The sequence below is a fragment of the Pyxicephalus adspersus genome, chromosome 4, assembly GCF_032062135.1.
Source record: "Pyxicephalus adspersus chromosome 4, UCB_Pads_2.0, whole genome shotgun sequence".
In the NCBI taxonomy this organism is placed as follows: domain Eukaryota; kingdom Metazoa; phylum Chordata; class Amphibia; order Anura; family Pyxicephalidae; genus Pyxicephalus; species Pyxicephalus adspersus.
Genome location: NC_092861.1, coordinates 30,763,396 through 30,785,958, shown reverse-complemented (window position 1 = coordinate 30,785,958; position 22,563 = coordinate 30,763,396). Strand labels below are relative to the sequence as shown.

Below are 22,563 nucleotides of genomic sequence, written 5' to 3'. Positions count from 1 at the left end.
ATAACAGTGTGCAGCATTTTATTAGCTCATTGCAATGTAAAAAAAATTAATAGGCAGCCATTACTGTCCTCATTCTGAAAAATCTTCTTTTCCTGACGCTGCATACTTATTACTGGTCAGAGAATATATTTAAAGGAAAACAGCCTCGAAAATAGAATTTTCAGAACAATATCAGCATAGTCAGTCCATAAAGTCACAGTGTGCAATATAGTTTATTCACAAATGTTTTACTTATTTTCATTACAGAAAGAATAACTGCAAGGTATAGGCCAGCGGCAAGAAAGTAAGCAGAAATACCAAGGTTCCAGCTGAGTGTGATACCACAATAACAAAATCTAGATATACACAGCAAAATGTATAGATGATTCAGGACAATTTGCCTTCTTTCTTTCTTTTTATTTCTAGACAAGATCCTAGTGGTTTCCTGCTTATGTATTCTATCACATGGCATCCTGGCGAACTTCAGGGCTGCTACTGTTGTTCTTGTTTTGCAGAATTTACAATGGATCAAATGCTGATGGGAAATAACATGTTATGGTACTACAATAATAAGTGGAAGAGAAATTAATCTGATATGGAAGCTAGAAAAAAAGTAATTTGACTGATCTGTTGGGGTTCAAAGTTGGACTTGAAGGTTTATATCTGAAGTTTGATATCAACTGTTATTAGAAGGCCAAGGCACCTCATGGGCTGTAGCACCATGAGGAAATAATTAGCTTTTTTATTATAGGTATTATAAAGATATATAGTTTATTTGTTAGGCAGTGAACATGACATATTCCCTAGTGGAGAATCTTCCAGGTTTGTGCGTTTCAATGGCAGTAATTGATTCCCCACCAAGTAATGTTTCACTAAAATATACCCTTTAGTATAGTTTTATATAATTCGGCAGTGTAGGTAACACTGTATTTTTCAAGTTTCATCAACTATATTACAACCTTACATAAAAAAACAGTAATTACAGCCACAATACTTACCGTGCATGTCGGATTGATGCAATGGCACTGCTAAACTCACTATCAATGCTCCGACAGTTGTAGAATTCTTCATAGGCAGGTCGGGAGGATCCCTGGTACTCAATTCGACTAATTCTGCAGATGCCCACAATTAGGATAATGAGCATGAGCACAAAAGCCACGCACAGAGCTCCTATGATTATGTAGAGGGAGTGGCGGGGCATGTTTGTCAGACTTTCTGCCATGTGTCCAGCTTTCCACTGCAGATCTGTGCCCGGAAATAATGAAAGACATCATTCAGAATACATGCATCTGTGATGAATAAGCCCACTAAGGACTTTCAAAGCTAGACTTCAGACAATGCCAGAGAAATATACGCAGATCAAGTATATTGTATATATGGGAGTTGTTTTATCAGCCAAAGGATTTGCATTTCTGTCTATCAAGTCCTGAGCTTTACACAACTTTGCCCCATGGCATAGCCCTTTATGACAGGACAAAATACCTGATTATCATTATTATTAATATTTTTGCTGCAGTTGATAACACAGGTTTGTTGCTGAACATTGAGAGGACTCCGCTCCTATCAGCATGTTCCTTGTAAGCACAACTGACTGGTTTCTAATCCTGTTCCTCCCTCAACCAGTATATGTTCTCCCATATAGGGACAGCAGTAGGTAGTTAATAAATTTACTTTAACATCAAATTTGTAACATCAAATTCAGGTAATTCCATTCCATTGCATTAAGCAAATATAAAGAAATAAATGTTTCTCTGTATCTCAGTGATACACAACACATTTAAACCTATGTATTTAAAACACTATAAATACCGTATATAAAATTTTGTACTTCACAAATACTTACGGATCTCACAGGTGGCTCCAACCCAGCCATGTGGACAGTGACAAATGTATCCGTTGGGTTGGTCCACACAAGTACCACCATGATGGCATGGATTACTGTTACACTCATTTATATCAACCTCACATTCCTCTCCTACAAAAAAAAAACAAGCCATTGTATATTAAACCCATTCCTAGTTCAGACATCTGTATATTGTATACAAAATATACTATACTATAATATAATGTATATAATCTAATAAATATAATATGATAATATTAGAAAAATTTCTGATGCATGTCTCATAACTATTTTGTATGCATGCAGTAAAAATTAAGTAAACCATAGAGCAGCCCTGTAAAACATGTGTTTTTAATATTATGTACTATTAAAACACTATTTCTGGACTTAGGTAACTGTATATTATAGGGGGCCAGGATTCCTTCTCATCTGCTCTGTATGATGGATCCTTCACATCATTCTTTATTTGACAAAAGTAAACAAAATCTGTATTTTTGGTCCTGTGCAATCATCACAAGTAAAATGTACACTTGTATATGGCCAAGGGGATGTGGACATCTAACCATAAGGTGAGCTTGTTGGACATCTAACATTCAAAACCATAGGCATTGATATTGTGGAGTGGAGGTTTATCTCTTTATTTGGTGCTTTTACCCTTCTGAGAAGGCTTTTGGCAAACATTTGTAGCATATCTGTGTGTATATTCATATTTGGATATGAAGACATGGCTCACAGCTGGCACTCCAATTATCCCAAACATGTTGAAAAGGTTTAAGGTGAGATTGTTTTCCACATATGACTACTCCATACTTGTGCACAGAAGCACACACACATTCTAAAATAAAAAACAAGCTTTGACCAAAGTGTTGCTATCAGAAAAGGGCACTTTTGTAAAATGTCTTTATATAATGTAGCATGAAAAGTAGCCTTTCCTGGAAACACCTAAACTCAATTATTTCACATATGTTTGACCACACAGTCTATGTGTAATGCTTGGTTGTTCACAAACATTTAGTCATATAGAGTAAGTCTAACTACTATTTAAAAATAATACAGCAATAGTGTGGACGCCTTTTTAGTAATTCATTTCCGGAAATCAACAAATATATAAATAAGCAAGGTTAGTTTTTTACCTGGGCAATCCCCAGCTTACTCACCCATAAACCCAGAAGCACAAGCACAAGTGGCGTTTAGTCCTTCACTGTCACAAGTCCCTCCATTCTGACAGGTCACATTTAAACAAGGGTCTTTATATAGCTCACAATGACGCCCTAGATAAAAAGGAAACTGCAACCTTTAGAAGGAAATTCACTTTACAGCAATACATTATATAATGAAACCAAGCTTACATGTTTTTTCCAGATGTTGTCGGACTCTCAGAATCATGGAGTAAGCACCCAAAATGCAGGATTATTCTTATCAACTATTGTTGTGTATGTAACTACTGCATGGTATGGTACAGCTGGAACACACTTGTTGAAAAGTCTAATCTTTTACTAGGCATAGATAAACTTGTCAATTTAAATAGGTAAGAGGAAAGGGGACCACTGAAAACATACCATGCTGGGACTGGAACCCTATAATCTAGAGATAACCTTACAAATCACTCATCTATATAAGTGCATCGAATCCACGATTTGTCATGCCTGTCAGCACATCACGGACCTAAATCCTCTGGCCATTGTCGCTGGATGCTAGATTACTGACTGCTGACTAGGTTAGAGGGAATCCACTGTTTCCTTTAGAGTTAAAACATGCCTGAGTTCAAAAAGAAATGGTTTTGCAATCCTATACAGGTAGTCCCTGGATTAAGGATATCCGACATACGGACAACTCCTAGATACAGACGGGGCTTCCCCGCTCCCTCGTGTGCATGACAGAGGCTTGGAGGGGGGATGGGGGTGGTTTACATGACTTACAGAGGAAATCTTTTGCTAAACACAGCTGATGTTGTGGGTGATCTTAAAAGCTGAGCTGATCTGTAAGCATCTTGTATTTTTTTAATGACCAAGACAAACTCTGCAGTTGTTTCTTTTTGCATATCAAAGCACAGCCTGTTCCAGAAGTTAATGAATGTCTAGGATCCATAAAGAATTTTATACAGTACCTGACACCACGCTGCCTAATATTATGTTGAGACAAACACCTGTCCTAATTGCATTCATTAAACTAATGTACCTCTTCCGACTTACAGACAAAATCAATTTAAGAACAAACCTGCAGTCCCCATCTCGTATGTAACCTGGGGACTACCTGCATGGGACATAAAGGAATGTTAACTGTGCTTAACTAGTAGATTATAAAATCAATCTTTTGTCTTCAATTTCTTTGGGCAATACATTTCCTGTGCCTACAGTTTTATAATTTTATATCGCCTATGTGAGCTCTAATGGACTTCTGTCTCTGCCTGCTGGTTCCTTGGGATTTGGTTCCTTGCTGAAGTGGAACCTGTATCTTAGGACCTGCAGTGTAAGGATCGTCCAGCGTCTGCCTAATTTGTTCTGTTTATCTGTGCTTCCTAAGCCAATCAACAGACCCCCAGTATCACTGATATGAGAAAGCAAAGCCCTGTTCCCTTACAACGATGATTGTCACCGTGCAGAAGAAGAGCAAGACAAAGGACAGAAAACAACAAATAACCATAACAACTCTCTGGCACTAAACGATTCTTTAAAAACATCAATTGTAATGTCAGGAAATCCATCCGTAGTCCCCCTGGTAAGCAGATGGTAAATGGGATTCATGTTTTGTGATACAGCCTGAAAATGGAAGACATTTTGTTGAAAGGAATTGTATGCAGACACAGCTATACAGGTGGTATCAACCATAAATGTAGAGGTCTGTTCAATATGTACATTTAATTTTTTCAAACCATTATATATCGATATGTTTTGCCATTTTTGAAGATCAAATTGAATTCTGCTGAAAGAAAAGGGAGTACTTTAAAGTTTAGGGAAGAAATTTCCTTGTTCTTTTGTAGAAAATGATGTAGAATAGAATAAATAAAATTATAAAGTCTGATCCAATAGGGATGTGCAAAAGGATGAGACTTTCACACAAGAAGTATAATGTGGGGTTGTTCGCAACCTTGGAAACATAAAGGTGAATGTTGACATAAATTCTGCTATGCACACTGGAGTAGGGAACAATTAGAATCCAATTAATATTTCCAAGGCGTATATATTTATTGACCATTCTAATATTTAAATTCGGTAAATATTCACATAAATTTGTTTTAGACTTTTTTCCTGACTGTCAGGATTACTTTTGCCCTGAAAGTAGTTTAAATATATATAAGTATAAATATAATTATATTCTCTGTGTTAAATTGGGGAAAAAAATATATATATTTTGTCATTATTTATGTAGGTTTACGTGAATTCCTACAATTTACTTCTTTGGGAAGCACTAAATAAACTAAATCTAATATTTTTTCTATAGAATTCAGTGCCATTTTTGCACCACAATCTGATCACAGCGAAGTCATGCTGGGAAATATAGCTAAACGGCAGCTGGAGAGGAGACACAAATGTGTGCATTTAGAAGTACACTACAGGCAAATAAGCATGATGAAGACCTCTGTAGCTGAATCCATACTACCGAATCACTGTTGTTGACACACTTTAAGAAACACTAAAATAGTTTGTAAACCTAGATTTCAATTTCTATGATAAATAAATTCAGTGAGCTGAAGTGTGCCAGCATAATATCTCTTCCATCCTTCTTATGGTAATGTGCTTCATTTCTTTAAAGCCTCAATATGTCTCCTGGCTCCCAGCCTGTTTTCTTTGTCTCCATCATATCTTTGCATTAATCTACATAATGAAACGACTACAAATAAACATCAAACAGATATATCAAAGCCTTAGTCTCTGTTCAGCGAACCTCTCACATTGCGCATCTAGCGGCAGACGCCGCCTCATGAAAATGCGTGCGTGGCAGCTAAATAAATGTGCAGGTCCTCAGACCATTAGCCTTATTGATATGTTTACTGGCACCTTATGCTATAGCTCAAACACAACCTGAAACTGTAATCATTATGGTATTCTCATCTTAACTATTTACATATATACCATTTTTTTATTTTTATCATATGCTTATTTTTTTATAAAACATTTGTTATTGAAATTAAAATGTTAAGCAAATTAGGAATGTCATTAAAATTTCACAATTCACTCTATTTATTCAAAATGGAGAAAAGGGGGTGGGGGGTTCAGAAGTTAGGTGCTGAAAATCTTATTTGTAAGACCATTGTGAGCCCATTCCTGATTATGAGCAGTGGACTATTCTTGCACTTCTACATTTGGGCAAGCACAGCAAGTATTTCTCAATATAGTGTAATATATATTGTACAGGAGGACCCTATAGATTGTTGTCCTTCAAAAACAGGTTATTGACTGCGGAAGGTGTTCGAGAAGTTTTGTTTGGCAACCAACAGTTGCTGTTTGGTCAGTTTCCTAACTGGGCCTGGACTCTGGGTAGGAGAGAAGGATCTGGATGGCCCTATTTATCCTACTGCAGAACTGGCCAGATTTTTAGAATGGCCTGACAAACCCAGAGTAGTAAGGAGCAGGCTCTGGCTAAGTCTAGGAATAAGGAATGAGGCTGAAAGCAACAGAACGAGGCAGCTTCTTGTTTGTTGTGATGTGAGGAAACACTCTGATACTTCCATCCCTTGCTACCTGTGAGAACCAGGTGCCTTCCTGGTTAGTCATTTAGGTAGTAGGACTGTTGAATTGCTGCCCTATAAGACTTATTGCTGAAGTGAGCAGTTTTAAAATATCAGTGAGCCAAAATAAATTAACTTAACCGAAGTTCTAGAGTTTAATGTGTTATGCTAATCTTCCTAACCTCACTAATATATACCTTAAGAACACAAAAAAAGGAAGATTTACTAGATTATAGGGTGAATATATAAATATTTATTGTGCCTAAGCAGTACCTCTGAAAAATATATCTATTGCCTAGAATTTCTCCTGGAAAAATAGCAGTATACTGAAATAAATGTGCTTAGATGCTCCTGTGCCTACAGCCGCATTATAACTTCTGTGTGAGATCCAAGTTTTATTGACACTTACTGCTGGATGCACAATTATTAAGCTGGGCATCAGAATTATCATAAACATGTCCTGTTACTTCAGCAGAAATAACGACATATATGACATGGTCCCACTCATCAAAATCTTGATTAGCTGACATGACTATCATCTTTATGATTGAACTGATGATTATTACTGTTTACTGGTATTTTTCATACTACCAGACTTACAAAATGGCAATTAAAATGACTGCCGATTTACAGATTTGTTCACCGCCTTGATATTGACGAATTGGATTGGACTGAAGTATCACAAAAAGAGATTGATTTATATATGTTTTATTGTGTACATAAGATGAAGATTTCCCTTTTCTAAATGGCAATGAACAGGTATTTTCCTTTTTTTTTATGCTGAGAGCAAGCACTAGCTTTAGACTTATTAAACTCTCGAGGGACACATTAACAGTCAAATCTGCTCTCAGCACCATCATTGCTGTACAAATAATGGGCAAGATCATTCTATTACGAAAGAGTTTTCTGACCTCCATCTTTTTCCCAAATTCTTTTTAGAAGCAATCACTTAGCAATGTGTTCACTGAAAATCATCTTCAGCCACTGCTAACAACTGCAGCAAGGCTCGCCATTGATAAAGTATAAGAAGAATCCAGCGGCGGTCAATGCGGTGCTAATAAGACTGTCAGCTTATATGTGCGATCGATCTCCATGTGAGACACTGCCCTCTAGCAGTGAAGTAATGCATTCAAAATGCCTCTAATGAGTAGGAATTCTATTCTACTGTGCAGTGACAAGGTATAGAGCCAGTCACCAGTCAGAGGCTCCATCTATCAGAAAGAAAGACTGAAGTCTGCCTATACTCCTTCAGGCAATTGCTCACAGATTACTAATGGGTCCCTCTATCATGAAATCTGCTCGGTTATCTCCGTTATCATTATTTGATGTGACTGCTATATCTGCATTTTGAGTGGAGCATTTAAAGTTTAATACCAGAAAAAAGTCATCACAAAAATCAATGTAATGCTTTCATCAAGGAGTGCTTATCATTAATTCATATTGTATCTACTGAAATGTAAACCTCAGTGTGTGCAACTTACTTAACAACTTACTTAACCTAGTACATTACATCATGTCTCTAAAACTAGAAGAATGAAGTATGAATTTACTCCCTATTGCTATGAATTAAAGCTTAACTACATTAAACTAGGTTTTGATGCAATATCCAGCCTCAGTCCAAAGATTTATAATGTTGTTCATTTATTTTTGCCACTAGATTCCCTAGATCACCAGCATTTTTCATCCTATTTCCTTAGCCCAGGTCATGCTATACCCACCCAAGCCTGTGAACAGTGACAGTGTAGACAGTGAAAGAAAAAAACAGCTTGAATAAAAACTAAACACAAATAACTAGAGAGTTGTAATAATCTGTGTCCTTTATATTTGTATAGAGTTTAACTTTAAGATACTAATAGACATTGACATCATGACATCATTACTAAAAGTTAAGCCATGCAAATACTTGCTTTGTCTATGTGTTATCCAAATCCCAGATTACACTACATAGTAAATCCAGGTAAATCTAAGGGACATCAGAAAATTAGGTTGTATATTTGCTTCTGGAAATGTTTGTGTTTTTTTTTAGAATCAAACAGCAGTGCTGGGACAAGGTTACTTACCACCCAAGGTGACAGGGCCAAAGTGAGCCCCATCATGACCTACATTAGGAGAATTGGTTTATTTTTGGCTCTTTTTGTGACCACTTCTGCTACAGTGTCCAAGAAGGCCACCCATTTTATTACCTTGTGCCCAAGGCCTGGTAATAAGCTATGCCAGTACATCACAAATTGTTCTCTATGGTAGTTTCAGATCCTAATATTAGTAAATCTTGTAGGAGAATATTCCTAACATTTAAGAGTTTTATTTCATTTTACAGTTTGAAATTGAGATGCCAAAATGCCTACCATCATCTTTACTAGCTAGAAAAGCCTCATGTGTACCCCTTTCTGACTTTGATTCAATACTTTCATTCATTCTTAATAAGGTGTGAATATCTCTGACTCTGTGACTTTATTTACCCAATATTTGCGGTGTACTCATTGGGCAGTAAAATAGAAGTTGCAAATGCTTATTCATGAAGTTAAGAGGAGGCCTTCCCACATAATAAAAGAAACAGAAGACATTATTGGCATCTAGACTTCTTTAACTTCTAAAGCTGAAACCAAGAGAAAGGTTTACCAGGTACATATGTGGGGCTGCCTTTACTGATTAGGTGTGGAGTCATACTTTACCTTCATATTCAGGTGGACATACACACTGGTATTCATTAACCAGATCTTTACAAGTTGCTCCATTCTGGCACGGGGCTGACAAGCACTCATTGTATTCTTCCTCACAGTATAGCCCATGGTATCCTGTGGTAAACAGTAAAATTAAAATTTAGATTTCGTATTATACATAATTATATATTTATATATTGGGACAAAGTATTCTACAGAAACGTTTTTTTCTTATCTAATACCACAAGAGAAATAAGATTGTATAATTGGTGCACAGAATATATTTAATTTCTCTTGAAAATTATAGTGACAAACAGATACATTTTCTAATGGAAAATAATTTAAAAAGTATGTCTAAATAGAAAATGTAGAAAAAGCTATTGCTAAGCCAACTAACGGGGCAGCATCAGGGGTGACAGCTGATGGTTTGTCAGCAGATCTGACCTCATTGACTAGAGCTGATTACTAAAAAAAAATACGATTCACAGGAAAGTAAACCTCTACTCACATCTAATCATGTGCAGATAAATTAAAAACTTTATCTTTTGCACCTGATTGTAGTAAATACAACTTTCCTGAGCTAAATAAAAATTATTGAGATTTACTGTTGTAGGTGCTACATGTGTTACTTGTGCCTGGGCAGTAATGCTAAAAAATGTCCTCTGCCTTCCCTTCCTGACCACAGCTTCCACAGTTCATTTCCTCTTTTAATGAAAATTGTTTAGTATAATTTTTTATTTTATAGAGAAGTGGATTAACCTTTTATATTTTCAATTCCTGTTTTTTGGTGAGGGGTCAATATTTGAAAATAATTTACAAGCCAAGAAAAGATTTTCATGCATAAAATGTTGCTACATTACATATTTTAAAACTGAAAATCAGATCTTATTTAGGGTCCAGTGTAAAAGAAACACCTAACTTTATGTATAGAACTAGAAAAAGGATTATTGGACACAACCGCATTTCAAATGGTTCCAATTTCAACAATTGGTGGCCCTAGTGTTATATTTAAAAGTCAGATTGTTTGATAAGTATATGGTAAAGACAACTATTTGTCTAGTAATCAATCCCCTTATAAATGTACTTAGCTATAGTAGTATAACAAATAGATATATTTAATATCTGTAAGTTAACGGAATGCTTTAAAAACCAGTACTAAAACAGTAAAAGCTGCCATTGTTACACTCTTGTTTTTAAAATACTAATAGGCAAGAACAGGTATGCAGATCAGAAATGACTTCACTTACAGTGTGCCTATTGCAGGTTAGTACTAAAATTTGAGACAAACAGGAAGCTAAGAGGTAGCTAGGTCTCCAATGGCAGGCTACAGTTTTTTCGTGTTACCTTCTTTTTAGGGACATGTAATCATTCTGCTTTTGTAAAGTACTAATTGTATGTGAACAGTGTACAATATGAAGCTATCTGCTGTGGCCACTAGGTGGTACAAGTCTTATAAATTCTCTTGCTTTCATACTGCATCTCTTACAGGAGACAGAACTGTAAGCAGCATCTTTGACACAAAGGACAGACTGGGTATTGTATCCTTTTTTGTCTGAAAATGGCAGCTTTCACAATTCAGATAAGTTGCACTTTTGTGACTGATAAAGTAAAAGCACAGCTATGCGGCCACTGAATGTTAATATTGGGGTTCGCCCCCAATGCAACCGAGACTTTCTACTAATCCACCCTGTTTAACATTCTTCTCATGAACAAATCTGCAAACCAGCACAAAGACTGTGACCAAGCGTGGGTGCAAACCGAGCAACCTTTATACCAAAAGGCTGTATGAGAAAGCCACAAAAAACAATCACCAGCAACAGCAAGGTTAAATGACAACTGCACTGTAGGGAAATGCTGAATACTGACAAGGACAACTCATTCTTGGTGGAGACACTTCTCAAAGGGTACACTGCAGAATAAAGGTACAATGTCATATTTGAGCAGGATCTTAGAGCCAGTATTATATGATTACATGTGACATCATCACCTTAGACTACACAGCGTCTTCTCCTAAATTCCTGCTCCTGTAATATCGTGATAGATTCTTCGGTTGTCATTTTTCACTCTTCGTAATTATTATTCAGATACCATTATTTTGGGCCTAATTTATTAAAGCTCTACAAGACGGGAGAGGGTACACTTTCATCAGAGGAGTGATCCAGCAAACCTGGAATGGATTTATTTGTTATTTGCTAACAAATGTTTTCAATGCTGGGCCAGATCCATTCCAGGTTTGCTGGATCACCCAGCTTCACTAATGAAAATGTATCCTCTCCAGCCTTGGAGAGCTTTAATAAATCAGGCCTAACAATTTAATTCTGGAAGCTGCTGCAGTGGTTAAGCACTGCTACTTGTTTTTATCCAAAATGTTTCTATCACTTACCTCTATTTAATGAAAATCATAATAGGCTAACTAGCTACATACCAAACTGGCTCTACTTGATTTGTACTTATTGGAGAATTGGTAGTTTTTACTACATAATAACTGCCTAAACCAAACTCAGAAATTTTTTAACATAAATAACTCAAACTCAGTTGTCTCTTTCTAAACCCAGATTACCAAAACCAGGGCGAAGAGGGTGATTTACTAAAGGAATAGAAGGGACTGTTCCCTTAAAAAAATTATTAAACCACTAGCAGTAGAATTTTCACTTAAGTTAATGAACGTGGTAAAAATTTGTTTCCTAAGAACTGTCAATTACTTAAAAGTAAAAAACATGATTTTTGCTTGTTCGTGATTAAAGGGTTGAAGTCAGGAAACCTTCCTCTAATTTAATATAGGATAAGTAAGAACTTCCTTGCAAGATAATAACTGACTTTGCTAAGTTAACAGCCTGTATTCCTTTAGAAGTTCAACCCCAGTAATGATCTAAATGGGAATCTGAGTTTAGGATTCCCCTACATAGCAAGGGTTGGATGTAGATCTGGAATATTATTACTCAGAACTCTGAAAATGTAAAAGCAGGAGAACCCATTTAAAGATTGTTGCTTCATTTGGTCCCAGCCCAAGATGTAAAATGGGTCTAAGTATAGAAAACCATCCTTGCAATTTAGGAATTTAGGAAGTTGAAGAGAAGGTGACCTGGTATATTCTGATCATGGAACTATCACTTTTATCTATGACACAATCAAAAGATAGTTGAATTTAACACTAACTTTGCTTTGATACCTTCTTCCTAAAGATTATTATTATTACACAATGTTTATGTAGCGCCATCATATTAGGCAGCGCTGTACATTGTCATGTCACTAGCTGTCCCTCAAAGGGACTCACAATCTAATTGACCTCACTCAGTCATATGTCAAAGATGTTGTCAAGGGTACAAAAGAAAAAAAAAAAGAAAAGGCCCCATGGGATTATCACACCTCACCCTATTTCTTTCCTAATAACTTTATTCTAATTTAATTTTCAGTATATAAGCAGAAAATTGGACCAGTTTGCTAGTGGTTTTTTGTAGTCTTCCTTAAGCTGCTTTCAGGAAGCTGAAAAGGGCTGCTGTTGTGTTCAAATAAGTGTGGAACAGTTTATCACAAAAACTGGTTACTGACATTTTTGTAGGTAAGTTAACATCCATTTACACAGTTCTTTTACCCATATACAGAGTTCACATTTTTGTGTGAGGTGATTGTGGACAATCCCATGATTGCGTAAACTAACACGTGGAATGTAACATTTACTAAGGGACAAAGGTTTGACTCCCCCTGTAAGGCACTAAGGGGCCGCCACATTTTATCCCGTTTTCTCTGCTTCAATTGTCCCCCATTTTTTCCAGCATTCTCCCGCATGCCAATATACTTTTTTTCACTCCCTCCTCCACTTTTTTAAATTCCTAAATCACAAATCAGCTGCATTCATTTATGTTGGAATAAAGTGAATGTACAAATTTAGGATTTAAAGCAAAACGCAATATTTCACCTACTACAATACCTTTTTTTACTGGAAATTGAATTTTTTGAGATATTGAGACACAAAAAAACAAATAGACGCTACACTAAATTGTCCATAATGAAAAAGAAACAGTATACTAGCAGACAGCTATCGCAATATAAATGATCAAATGAAAGAAAATTACTGTTTGTAGTGTCCCCATGGCTATCACAGATAGATTAAAAGAAATAAGGGGACTTGTAGAGGAAAAGTATTCAATCGGGACAAAATAGCTTTGCTCCCCCGATGATATAAACAAAAGATTGGGAGCAGACACACCAAGGCTCAACAATAATTTTTAATTATGATAGGCACAGAAAACAAATTATTCTGGATGACTGGTTTAGAAGATCATACAGAAGATAAGTCTTTTAAGCTTCAGATCTGAGAAATCAGTTAATATGAACAGCTTTGTCAAAAGTTATTGTAAAAATTCTGCTTAGAGCAGAGTTCTTTTTTAAAGATGATGTTGCCTGACATACAACCCACATCAGGATAGGCATATCAATTTTTATGATGATAGCGAGCTTTAATAATAAACAACTAAAAATGAAGTGTACAGGGGTAGAGAAAGATTAATGGTGGAAATAACTACATATTTATGAGGTGCAAGGGAAAAGGTTGCACAAAGTAGGAAGATAAATACAACAACAGAAAAAAAGACATTTATCATACATTTATGAATATTACAAATAATGACATGGTTATAAAAAATATATAGGGCAGCGACAACTATCTTGATGTAGGAAAGTTTGATCATTTCAATGCCATTTTCACTAATTATTATCTCTTACCTTTAGATGTCAATTACAAATAACGCATAAAAAAATGAATAAAGGATCATTTCATGCTACTCATAATGATAATTACAAGCAATATTAATACAGCCAAATTCCATTTATAAAGCTTATTCTTTGTTTTGCATATAGTAAAAGTTAAAAAAAAAGTTAAAACCCCACAGCAAAACAGTCGCACCAATATTGTACAGGCTAGGTATATCAAAGTTGCACTATTAAATTATATATATGAAAACCTATTTTATTCATATAAAAACATTTAATAAATAAAATACATTTTCATGATCATGATTCAGTAGTGTAGTATTTGTGTTCAGTAGTGTGTATTTGTTTTTCAGATTGTACAGTGGGTACATGAAGGGTATAACTTTAAGGACACTTGGCGATCAGTTTAAGGAATGTTACAGGTAATTGCAGGCAAACTTCTGCACTGCTGTTACCACAGACACTATTCTAGGAAAGGTCAAGTTCACTTTACTATAACACTAGAAACTTTTTAGATGGGGAAAAGCAAAAAAGAACATTTCTCTTTTAATGATGTTGATTTATTCCCTTAATAAATAAATGTAAAATATAACACTAATAAAGACTAATAAAAGTGGCACCCAACTGAAAACAGCAAAAAATGTACTAAAGACTAAAAATCCTTATACAACAGTACATTGAGTGACGATTCTCTTCAATTATACCATCATATAAAAAGCAAACACGTTTACTTGGTTCATCTGCATGTTTGGTTGTTTAAAGTAAATAGGGCTACACCAAAATCCTTTACAGGCTTCCTGACATTTACCCAGGTTATTGTTTTCTCCATTATTCTATGTGTTGATGTCTTCTTTTTTAAAGCAGAGTTGCTGTAATTTCTGTGGAGAATCATTTCCAAGGGGCTGATGTACGTAGTAATATTCTGTTTAGCTCTGTGTGATGAAAAAAAGCACACTGAAGGGTTTTTGGCTATTTAGTGTTAGGCTTAGATAATATTTACAATAAAGTGTAACAAAAGTTATGGTGCAAATAGTTACGATAGGTATAAACATAACTAAAAGGTGATTCCAACCTCATGGAGGACAACTGAGGATTTTTTGGAATCATATTGTTAGGAGGCGCTCTCTGGGCATAAGTACACAGCCATTACCTTACCACATGAGGGCGCAGGCAGCCTATTCCCTCCGGCAGCTGCGCTCACGTTAGCAAGGTTGCAGGATCAGGAATATTGCCCTTCACCAGCCCTCCATCAAGCATGAGATGAAATTAATTGGGCCATACCCTGTTGCTGAGAGAATAAATAAAGTAACCTATAGGGTAACCCTGCCTCGCTCAGTTAGTAGACTCCTTCCATGTCTCCTTATTAAAATCGGCAGCTAATGTGGCACCTTCCTTGGAGCCTCCCCCTCCTGTGGATGTAGAAGTATAAGCTTGAAAAAATTTTAAATTCTCGTTGGGTACAGAATTCTCTCTGATTGGAAAGGTTATGGTCCAGAGGAGAGGAGCTAGGTTCCAGCACATCAAGTTGATGCGGAAGAGTTAAGCTGCGTACACACTTCCAATTTTTATCGTCGGAAATGAACGACGAACGAACGACGAACGACCGATTGGCCAAAAATCATTCGTAAAAAAAGTAACCAACGACGCCGACGAACGAGGATAGTCGTTGGAAATGAACGACCGGTCCGGCGGATCGGATTGGACGACGATCGTTGACCATCTATCGTGTGTACGGTCGTTCAGTGATCGTCCATGGTCCGAGCATGCGCGGTGAATGAACGTTTGCTCACTTCCTGTGGTGCACGTCACTTCCTGTATCGTTCAAACGGTCGCATCTATCGTGTGTACAATATCTTTGAACGATCGTGTCGTTATCTGTATGTACAAGATCGGTGCCATACGATCGTTGGCAGATATCGTGCAGGATCGTTCGTCGTTCGTTTACCAACGATAAAAATTGGAAATGTGTACGCAGCTTTAGTTAAAAGGTTTCACAACGATAACCCTGAAAAACCGCCGGTTGAGGGTTCGGAGGCCCCTTCTCGAGAGGGGGTAATGTCAGGAGGCGCATAAGTACCCAGGCCATACTTCACTGCAGGAGGGCGCACGCACCCTATGCCCTCTGGAGGCTGCGCTCACGGTAGCACTGGAATTGCAGGATCAGTACCCTGTAGGATCAGGTTTCCCTCAGCATCCTCTGCACTTAGGCTGCACAGCTGAGTGAGCTGTGTGCAGCTGATTGCTGAGTAGTTCCTGTTTAATCCAAGGCTGTCATTGTATGATGGGGCTTTATAGCCTCTCTGCTCCCAGTCAGATGTGCCTGTTATAGCGTCTGCTGGGCTGACCTGTGTTGGAGTGTTTTTGTGAGTTTTCCTGTTACTGAGCTATGCTTGTTTGTTGATTACCAATTTGAACTCTGCCTGGACCGACCTCTGCTTGTAAGCTTGACTCTGATTTTGCCTCACCCCTTGTACTGTGCTGGATGGACTGATTTCCTATGTTTTTGACCAAAGCAAGTTTTTTGGATTCCTGTCTTCTTACTCTACATTCGTGGCTCAGTACTCATTGCATTTAATGGGCGCCGGGTCGGCTGCCGGCCTATCTTCAGACACCATCCTTTGCGCATCGAGTCCTGGGGGCAACCGAGTGCTAGTAGACACAACCAGTCCCCCGAGGCTGAGCAGGGGCTGCGTTAGGTGAAGACTGCGGCTTTTAGATTGGGGGATTGGTGTCTGGGGAATACCGACATAGATCCGGGCCTTACACATATACTATATATAGCACTCCTATTTTTAAAGCGATATTATCTCATGTAGAAGATGGTTACATGAAACAAGCAAGCAACAAGCAAATACCATCCTTAAGACTCTTTAACCCAACACGTTTTGCCTTATTGCCTTCCTCAGGGGAATTTTAGATGAATAAACTAATAGTTCAAATGTCACATAATTAGATATAAATAGTATAAGTTAAACATGGACAAAAAAAATTTTTAAATTTATATAGATCAATATATATGTCAATGTATATATGTAAATAGGTTGATGCAAAGTAAACAAAGGTAAGAAGAAAAGGAAGAAGAGAGAACTGATTTTCTGCTTTTCTTCATATACTTAAATTTCTAAGGGTTGGATATCATGCTTTAACCTAAATTTGGAGAAAATAACCACAATCTCCTCCCTTCCATATTAATAGCTCTGTGTGATGTATGAGAGATTTATAAATATATAAAGAGAGGGCTCAATAAATGACTGCTGTGACTTTTTATAGGGACTCAGTAAATCAGCTATTTTGCTATAACCTTTCATTATAGGGCTATACTCTAAATGTAATGGTCTTTCTTTTAATACAGGGGACTCCTTCAATCATGATTTCATTGCTTTATAAAAGCTTCTTCTTGTTTTGGGTTTTGCCCAGCTCATATAGCACTTATATGAATTCTCTATATTCTAGTAACCTATAGCAAAATTGTACTTCCTATAAATAAAGAACTTAGGATCATGTCATGAATAAAATAAAAATCTGTCCCTTTCAGATTCCAACTGAAAAAAAAAGGTCATTCAAGGTCGTATCGCCTTCCGGTGAAACCAAAAGACTATGGACTTATTCTGTTTGACGGTAAAATCAGACAGAAATCTTAATGCATCTGGCTTCCTGCTGGGCTGATCAAAACAGAAGACCGGGCTTTGAGATCTTTGAAAAGTCCTTGATTTCACTGGCAAACTTTTCAGGTTGTCAGTTTAAGCTTCCTTTCATGACATACAACTTGAAGGTACAGCAGAAAATATCTTTAGACCCACAAATTGTCCTTGGATTGCTATAGCCATAAAAATGTAAATGGGAAACTGAGTAGGAGTCAATGACCCCTCAGCTTTTTGAGATGAGAATCATCAGAATTCCGATGCTACAGCAACATCCATGCTTTAGTTTAGTATTTCAGAGAGAAGACAAATGGTCCATCAACACGTCATACATTAGTTGTATAACTTAAATATTTACAAACATACAATTAGTTACATTACTTTTAGAAAAGCACACAGCTGTTTCCAGGCACATAGCAAACTAATGAGATTTGCACCAAGGAGGGGCAAACTGAAGGAGTGGTTGCACTTGCATTTGTTGTGGCAGTGCTGTTCTTTTACCGCAACAGGACGCCTGACCAGAAGCAACATGTCAGTTCAAGGAACCGTGTTACAACCTCACTGCAACCTCAATGCAAAAGTGTGCAAATGCATGCAACTGTACTCCCACAGTAACTGGAAAAACAGCTGAGCATGTAGTACAACACTCCTGTCTGAAAAACACTGCCTAAAAAAACAAAAAACCTACAAAAAATGTTTTTGAGATGAGAATAAAATGGCACTAGGTGTGCACTTTTGAGTAATGATTAGAAATCTGTTGCAGTTGCACTGCAGTTGTTTGAAAGTAAAATATATATTCAAGAGTGACCATTTTTTATTTACTCCACATTAGGCATATATCATTTGAGGATTGCAAGTGAGTAGAACACTTTCATGCTCAGTAATAGTAATGCCACCTACATGCCTTTAGGCTTCTTAAGGAAAACAAAAAAACAAAAGCTAATCAGAAAAGGCTTTTTCAAAAGTTACAACACCCAGAGAGGGATTGGGCACATTGGTAGGGTGCAGCCTAACTTCCCTATGTGTTCTGGTTCTTCTTATTGTCTACTTCCTATTTTTATTTGTAAACTACTAAGCAAATACACAGCTGATATATATACATTCATGATCCATGTTCTACATTCTTAAGTACTTTTTAATTCTTAGGTACTAATTTTGTTCTGAGGCCTAGATACTAATCAATGCCACATTTTTTTCTTAACTTGGCGAAGTCACAGGTCATCTTTTCCCACTTCCTCTCCAAGAGGTGAGTGGATACTAAATGTAATAGAGATGTGCCACCATTCTCTGCAGCATTATACTGCAAGCAATTCATAGAAAGCAGAGTGCTAATGCCCTGGGCTCACAGAAAGTGGATTGAAAAATGCTGGGTTGATGAGCAAGATGCAGATTTTAACACTACACATTGCTGAGAGTGTTTTTATCCTTTCTTCAGTTTTAGTGTGCAAAGGATTATAATGTGTAGTTTCTCCTGGCAATGTAAGGCTCTTCCTTGGTGCATTTTACTCTTGCACATGGCTTAAGCAAAGGATGACCGAATCAGTAACCAGGTAAGCCTACAGGAGGCAGCCTGAGAAGGGGTGTACAAAGCAGCCAGAGCTTTGTTTTTACCGCTATTTCTGGACAATTGGGGGACAATTGGAATTAGACTTTAAACAACCCCCGTAGTGCCAGAAACATGTTAGAAAATTGCCATTATGCAATGCTATAGAAATATCCCAGCACCATCACCTCCAACCTTCTCCTATGTGGATAACTGTGAAAAGATAATTTAAATATATTATTCAAGCCTTTATACTAGCAATGGATACATAGACAGTAAATAAGTGTTTTGGGTTTTTTTTGCCTGGAGTTTTATTTGTATTTTCCTGTAATAATAATATAGTCATTTTCAGGTGCATATCAATGCATATTATTGTTTTAATACTTAGCTTGTGTATGCATTAGTCCTTCAGTGGGTACTGGCAGTAAACTACCTACTTGCAGCACTTCACCTTTCACCTGAGCATTTTTTTTGAAACGCTCATCTTTGTTTCATCTATGTTCAAAGTGATTCCTGCTTCTCTGCGGGGGCTCATGTTTACTAGAGGGCTCTGGTTAGTTGCTTTTGAGACCAGCCTGACAGGTAGCTTTAATAAACGTGCAATTCAGTAGGCGACCAAACTGCCATTAGAAATGTTTCTACTGTTGCTTAAATACCAAAATTACCAATTTATAATATGAAATAATAGGAGAGTCAAGTGTGTAGGAAGAACAACAAATATCACACTTCAACTTTTAATATTAGGACCTGGCTTCTAAGCCTCTACCCACGTACTGGATTTCTAATAAAATCTTCTACAAAGCTTGTAAGAGTAGAGCCAGATTTTTCATTTACATGCTGTAAAAAGCAAATATCCGTACATTTACTTAATTATATAATGATACTGCAACATATTAATTTCTAATTAGGATGACTTAAAAGTTCCGGTGCTGTGAAAAACTTTTGGTCAGCACAAGCTTAACTGTTGTAATGAAGAAAATTAAAGGTCACCTCTATCCAAAACAATTGTTTTAAGGCTTGTTCACTCATATGCACTACTGATGCACACTGCCATGTTCAGCATTAACACGTGGGATATCATGCTCTTTACAGCAATATGCGAACAATGCTTTTTTGTGGTAGCACCAGTGAGGTGAATCACTTAGTGGTTATAAGCATTAAAGAATTGATGGCACAGTTTACCTGTCATCAGCTCTTCCCAGTGAGGGTGTGAACGGACCGTGAAAAAGAAGTTATGTCAGTGCACCATTTTGGAAACAATTCCAAGCATGCCACTGGTTATAAACGATCTTAAGCATAAGTAATAGTGGAAGATATTTGGGAAAATACTAGTCTAACTCGCTAAATATAAACTGTAAATACAACTGCAACAGGTACTGCTGTTCCCGCGTATGGCCATGAGTAATTATGTGCCCTGGTGCCAGTAGTGTCTTTTTTTTAGAATGCTAACACAGACCTCAAAGTGGGTTCAATCACATCCTATTTTTCTGACCCAAGAAGTGATGGGCATAAATTATAATTTTCGACCTTTGAGGATGTGCAGTAAACCTTTACAACATTAATTACATTTTATAACTCCAGACGTAGTGTAATTAAACAACTGTTAACCTCAGATTGGGTTAAATCATAAGTTTTCATCCTCAGAGGGGGATCCAATCACACTTACAACCTCAGACCAATGCGTAGAAATACATTCAGGTTAAAATATTGATATGAATGGTCAGGTAGATGAGAAGTGATAGAATAAAACAACAGACCTATAAACTAAGAACAGTAAAACTAAGAGCAGTCAATACAAAAAATGGAGAACAGATGATTAAGGTAAATATAGACTGTTTAAAAAAAAAAACACACACACACATGTGATATAGCTGTGTAACTGTAGTTTGTTAACAAACATTGAGTAGGTTAGATATGTGCTGACTTTTCCATTCCCTTGGAGAAACAGGACATGACCCCATAGCATTACAAATTACATCTCTTGATTTATCTCTCTCGGGAAGGTGTAGAATCAGTATAGTCTGAGCATTAACGTCATAGAAGTGGACATTTTAAAGATGGGAAATTAGTGCTTTGTTAGTTTACACATCTAAAAAATATTTCATAAGCTGAGCACAAAAGCCTTGAGAGTTTTTTTTCTAATACACAGTGAAATGATAAGCACAACAGAAGCAAAATATCAGAATTCACTGCAATTTACAAAGCAAGGGTCACTTAACACTGCATTCAAATGATGTCAATATCTCTGCGTAGTTTAGTCACATTCCAACAATCTTTAAAACATTACAGACTAAGGAGCTATTACCTTTACATTACAATTAGATACCATCCTCTGACAGCGTGGGGACTTGCTGGTGATCAGCTTTCATTAGTCCAATATAGCTGAGATCTGATGAGTCATTGCTTCTTTGTCCTTGAAATCAGATCTAATTATATCTGTCCTAAACTGAAAGCTGATTGGCTGTCAGGGATTACTGCACATCTTCACAGCCTTATTAAATTGACTTTTAAAGTTTAATTTAAAAACTAATGGTACCCATACACATGGAGTTTCTAGTTTATTAAAGGCTGACCAGACATTCACATTATGAGCATTAGCTGCACATGAACAACATAGTTTTAATGAAGATCTGTTCTGATGCCTTTGTTACTCTTGTGTATGAGTATTTCAGCAAACATTGTTGATAAAACTTTTTTATCTAATCCACTCATTCATTCATCCTAATATCGTGGTCTTTGACCCATGTTGATAAAATGATCATTCAGGCATTTTTACAGGTACCTTATAAGCGTGCATTTTTGTACAATCTTACCTGGTATACAAAGACATTTGTAACTTGACCCAATGCTGCGGCAGATTCCATGAGCACAGGGGCTTAGGGCACAAAAGTCTACTAGTTGAGCACAGGTAGGACCTGTGTATCCTGGGCTACAGCGACAGGAGAAAGACAGGCCGGTGGAGAAACAGCTTCCATTATTGAGGCAGGGGGAGGTAGAACATGGGTCTACTTTCTCCTCACAGAATGAACCCATAAAGCCTAATAACAATACAAAATACATCAGAGAGTCAATGACGTCAAAATACATAAACACAATAAAGCTGTGTTCTATTCATGTGATTTACTAAATACCCAAAATATAAGTATCTAAAGTCCAATTGTACCTTCGAAAATTGATAATAGTCAAGTTGGAATGCAGCAGTCTCCCTCTTGTTAACATCCTATGCAAGGTCACCACACAGAAAGCCCTGTAAGGATTCCTATTCTACATTAATGATTTTATGGGCCGGATGAGCAATACAAAACTTAAAATGTACATTTTGAGCCATCCTGACTTGACTGCTGTTGGGAAGGTGCAAATGGGCTTTAGTTAGGTTTGTGTCTGGCTATCCTGTTAGGTCTAAGATTTAAATTTGTGGTGCATACCCTGTTTCCCCGATTATAAGGCACTCTCTTATATTTTTTGAAATGCCAAAATATGCCCTGGGTCTTATTTTCAGGGGATGTCTTATTTTTCCA

General features: G+C 36.9%; 1 protein-coding gene across 1 annotated transcript in view; it reads right to left on the bottom strand.

Annotated features, from left to right (window-relative positions):
• The window catches only part of DNER (delta/notch like EGF repeat containing), a 129,481-nt gene that overhangs the window by 1,143 nt on the left and 105,775 nt on the right, over positions 1-22,563 (bottom strand). Inside the window, exons 8-12 of the mRNA XM_072407696.1 lie at positions 21,859-22,083; positions 9,164-9,286; positions 2,980-3,093; positions 1,823-1,954; positions 978-1,224 (exon numbers count right to left, since the gene is read on the bottom strand). Coding sequence (XP_072263797.1) covers positions 978-1,224; positions 1,823-1,954; positions 2,980-3,093; positions 9,164-9,286; positions 21,859-22,083 — 841 coding nt within the window. The remainder of the gene's footprint in view (positions 1-977; positions 1,225-1,822; positions 1,955-2,979; positions 3,094-9,163; positions 9,287-21,858; positions 22,084-22,563) is intronic.